The sequence below is a fragment of the Sinocyclocheilus anshuiensis genome, unplaced genomic scaffold (assembly GCF_001515605.1).
Source record: "Sinocyclocheilus anshuiensis isolate Anshui unplaced genomic scaffold, SAMN03320099.WGS_v1.1 scaffold63, whole genome shotgun sequence".
Classification (NCBI taxonomy): Eukaryota; Metazoa; Chordata; class Actinopteri; order Cypriniformes; family Cyprinidae; genus Sinocyclocheilus; species Sinocyclocheilus anshuiensis.
The window spans coordinates 904,516-909,030 of record NW_015552625.1 but is presented as its reverse complement, the minus strand read 5'-3'; the positions used below and the strand labels follow the sequence as shown (position 1 = coordinate 909,030).

General features: G+C 37.2%; 1 protein-coding gene across 3 annotated transcripts in view; it reads right to left on the bottom strand.

Annotated features, from left to right (window-relative positions):
* Positions 1 to 4,515, bottom strand: part of adka (adenosine kinase a) — a 168,332-nt gene that overhangs the window by 161,001 nt on the left and 2,816 nt on the right. For 2 of the 3 annotated variants that reach the window (XM_016457851.1, XM_016457852.1), the window contains exon 2: positions 1,580 to 1,654. In XM_016457851.1, coding sequence (XP_016313337.1) covers positions 1,580 to 1,654 — 75 coding nt within the window. Of the gene's footprint in view, positions 1 to 1,579; positions 1,655 to 2,879; positions 2,951 to 4,515 lie in introns of those variants that run through there. The other variant, XM_016457853.1, reaches the window with a different exon arrangement.

The window sequence follows — 4,515 nt, the reverse complement described above, 5'->3', positions numbered from 1 at the left end:
GAGCTTGTAACACTCCAAAGAGAAAGGAAAAATTGAAATCGCATCATATGACCCCTTTAACGACAAATTAAATTCACATTCCCTCACTAATTTGCGCACGCTTATTCTTAAGCAGACCTTAATGTCGATCATGGATCAAATCGATCCACCATGACAAACAGCGAATAGCCTATATCTATGCTGTTTAATGCATTTGAGACGTTGTGTTTTCCTCAGTGCATTACTGACATGTCACAGGTATATTTTTCATCTGTAAATGTTAGAAAGTCATGCAAATATATCCATTTTGCTGTCAGGAGTGGGCGAGGCTGACGCGCACATGCACACTAAACAGACAGAGCGCAATCGAATAGGAGCGCAATAATTCTGAGTAAAATATCAATTTTGCTAAAAAAATTGTTTTTGGACATAAAATGTGTCTTTTGTAGAATTCTAAACCTACATATAAAGTGTATTTTTATGATAGCAGTAACTGTAAGTGGACTATTGTAATAGGTAAATCAAATGTAAGCTAGTAGGCTACTAATTACTAAGCTCAAATTAGTTCATGTGTGTTTCTTATAGCAGTTAAAATGTAGTAATTTTCTTTATTTATTTTCATTTTTAATTCAGTGATTTTAACTTTTAATTTAGTTTTTTTATCGCTTTAAAGAGCAATTTTAGATTTTAATGTTCTAATGTTCTGCTATCTCTTCTGCAAACTATAAAAGGTACAGCTGTAATAAAACCAGAGAGAAAGGCTGCATGGGTAGAAACTGTAAAAAAAAAAAAAAAAAAGAAAAGTCAAATAATAGTATGTGAGACAGTGGTAATATCATTATGTTCCATTTGGTCAGTAGAGGAGCTTAGCTTAGCCTGAGAGTTAGCCTGCTTTAGACAAGGTTAGTTTCCCAGCATAAGTTGCCACAGTGACTAAGCTTGATCTAGGCCTATGTTAAATTTGCTTTATGGAACCAAATCATTTGACAATGAGTCAGACTAACTGAAATAAACCTGGCTTATTTGGTTAACTTGTTTTATGAAACAGGCCTCGAGGCATTAAATGTGATCATATTTTCTCCACTGCATCGAATCACATTGTGTTGAATCGAATCGAAAACGGATCGCACTGCATCGTAACGGGTAAATCATATTGCATTGCATCGGTAGCTGCTTCATATGTATCTTTAATGTATCATATCCTTGGCTATGCATCGAGATGCGTATCGTATCAGCCTCGAGTCATGAGATGCACATCCCTACTATACAATGATTTATAGCTTGTCTTTGTTGAATAATACAGAACATAAAGAGCTTTAAAAATAATTGCATATAAAACCGCAATATTGGTTAAAAAAAAAACAATCGCAATTAGATTATTTTCCAAAATCGTTCAGCCCTACTTCCAACGTCTCTTCAAAACTAACATAGGCTGACCAAAGATCAACCACTCAGTGACATGTTAAAAAAAGAGGTTTTAGTTTACACGTCACTCAAGACAAAATGCTGACACTGATAGAAAAGCAAATATACAGCAGTGCCCAGTCATGTCATCTAATAGATTCAAATCAAATTGATTTGAAAGAAACATGTGACTTACTTGTCTAGAAAGTCTTTGTCCACCACAGCGCAGATGTCAAGCAGGGGGTTTCCCATCCCGAAAAGGGCATTTTGACTGCAAAAAAAAGACACGCGTGTCCAGTTAAGACATTAGGAAAACAACTGAGTAGTCCTGACAACAGATGTAAGCATAGTTACACTAAAAGCATATGCACAGGGCCTTTGTGATTCACTTGCATGATGTGTCTTCTAAAGATAGCAGGGACATTTCTTTGACCAAGCAGACTATTTTCAGCATTTTCAACAAAAATTCAAAAAATGTGCATAACTCAAGCAACTCAAGCATTTTTTGTCTTGAGGGACTTTTCATAACTGTAATTCAGCATAAACATAGAAGATCCATTCGAGCATGAACTACAGCACATTACACAATTTGAAATACGTAAGCATTGCTTTTTAATGAAATCCATGATGAACTACAAGCTAGATATTTTGTCTATCAGATACAGAAACACTCAGTATTTGTTTAGCCAGACACAAATAGTTTTCAAGCAGAAAAGCATGTCATAAATGTTTCAAACGAGACAGCACTAAAACATTAAAGAAAGCCTTAGACAGTCAACACATCTAACAAACCAAGCATTCAAGCACGTGACTGACCGTTCATTCACCCTGGATCATACATGTGTGGTGGAGAACCTATAAGATAAAAACTTTGCCTCTAATCTATTGCTGACAGATGTGATAAAATTACAAATTTTTCAAAGAGTAATGATAAAAGTCTGCATGTTTTTCCATAATATATTATTCTCTATTATTAATGTAAACAAATAAGGCTGCACTTCCAAAAACGACAAGGAATGAAACACAAAGCAGGCAACTAAATTTGTCTAAATGATCATTTGCACTCCTACATTCAAAGAAAGACAATTGTTTAGTGTAAGTTATGAGAAACATGTGAATAAGCACAGATGTGTCAGTGTGGGAGTTTGTGAAGCTTGTGGTGCTCTAAAACAGATGTTTAGGGTATGCTGTTCAATGCATAAAGAAATATATAAATATAATTTCTGTAGTGACTAAAACAATTTCTGTACAACTAAAAGTTAAAAAAACAGCCATCTCAGAAACATGGTAAATAAGCAAACTATCTAGAAAACAATATAGCAGCATTACATCTTGTGAGCTTCCATTATCCAAAACATCACCAAATTCTCTTAAAACGACATGCTATTTGAGTTAGAAAAACTGTTTCTCTTTACATTGTGGAGTGCCAAAATGATAAAACTTATAAAATTCCTTAAATAGTTGAATAGGTGTCTGACGATCCAGTTTAGCCCTACCTGGCTGCAGGCATGAGGATGGCTTGAGGTGATGCTCACTGGAGTTTACTGACAGTGGTCTGCAATGTTAGTACTCAAAAGTAGACAAAAGAGCACCTCGCTGATTGGTTGACTAACAGGAGGGGCGTTTACTGTTTAGCCCCGCCCCCTTACAAACGGAGCTGCTCACTCTCTTACAATGACAGCTGTCAGTGTGAAAACCTTGTCCCACGATGTTTTTGCACAATTTTGAACACAAAAGGGCCACCATTCAAGTGGGAATTAAATATTCCATGGAGGGATATATAAAATATTTTAAAATAAATACGGTGGGTAACTCGAAGCAAAGTCCCTTTAAGGATATTCTATAGTCTTTGCTCGAAGGGAGGGTTTACAGATCACAATGCAAGCAGGAGAAGTCTCTAGGGTCATCACGATCGCAGATGACAACATCCCGATGTTGTGCCCATTTTCGACCCCTTCCAAATTATTACCCCCTCTCGTTGAAATCGCTACCTGATTGCCTAATCCTAACCCCTCCCCCACACCTAACCCTAAACCTACCAATACTAGGGGGGTAGTAATCTGGCGGGGGTTAGAATTGGACACAACACCGGATCAACACTGTTTATGTATTGCAGGGTACGATTAAATTAATGTACATTTAACCAGTTTAAAGGGTTAGTTCACCCAAAAATTAAAATCTGTCATTAATTGCTCACCCTCGTGTTGTTCGAAACCCGCAAGACCTTAATTTATCTTCGGAACACAATTTAAGATATTTTTGATGAAATCTGAGGGCTCTCTGACCCTCCCATAGACAGCAAGGTAACTATCACGTTCAAGGTCCAGAAAAGTACCAAGATGATCGACAAAGTAGTCCGTGTGACATCAGTGGTTCAACTGTAAAGTTACGAAGCTACAAGAATACTTTTTTTGCGCAAAGAAAACAAAAATAACGACTTTATTCCACATTTTCGTCTCTACTGCGTCACTTGTGGACGCGTGTTCACGACAGTATCATGACACGAGCGTGTGGCGGCGTCATCACGCCGGAACTGGGTCAGCGCCGGCGCCACCACACGCTCGCGTCATGATACTGTCGTGAACACGCGTCCACAAGTGACGCAGTAGAGACGAAAATGTGGAATAAAGTCGTTATTTTTGTTTTCTTTGTTACTTTTGTTTTTGTTTCTTTTCTGGACCTTGAACGTGGTAGTTACTAGGGGTCGACCGATATGTGTTTTTCAGGGCCTATGCCGATACCGATTATTACAGATCAAGTAGACCGATAACCGACATTTTGAACCGATATATATGTCTGGTGTAAATTTACCATTAAAATTAAAACATGGAAGAAATAGCGTATTGTGTGTTGATTCTTTTAAACAAAAGTTGTAATAATTGTTGTAGTAGTCAGGGGTTAAAGCAAAAAATAAAATCTTTTGACTGAAAATTTTTCCTCGGCCAAACCCCATTCTTCAGCCATACCTGTCACACGCCCAGTTTAAGAGCAGTGTTTTTCTTCTTGTAAATCAAGAGCGCTTGTCCTCCTAATTAAAAAAAAGTTAAGGAGCACCTTCTGCTCAATAATCAAATTCTGATCAAAAATTAGCCTTCCTAATATGAGGTGAAGTGATTTACAGGGGCATTTTCT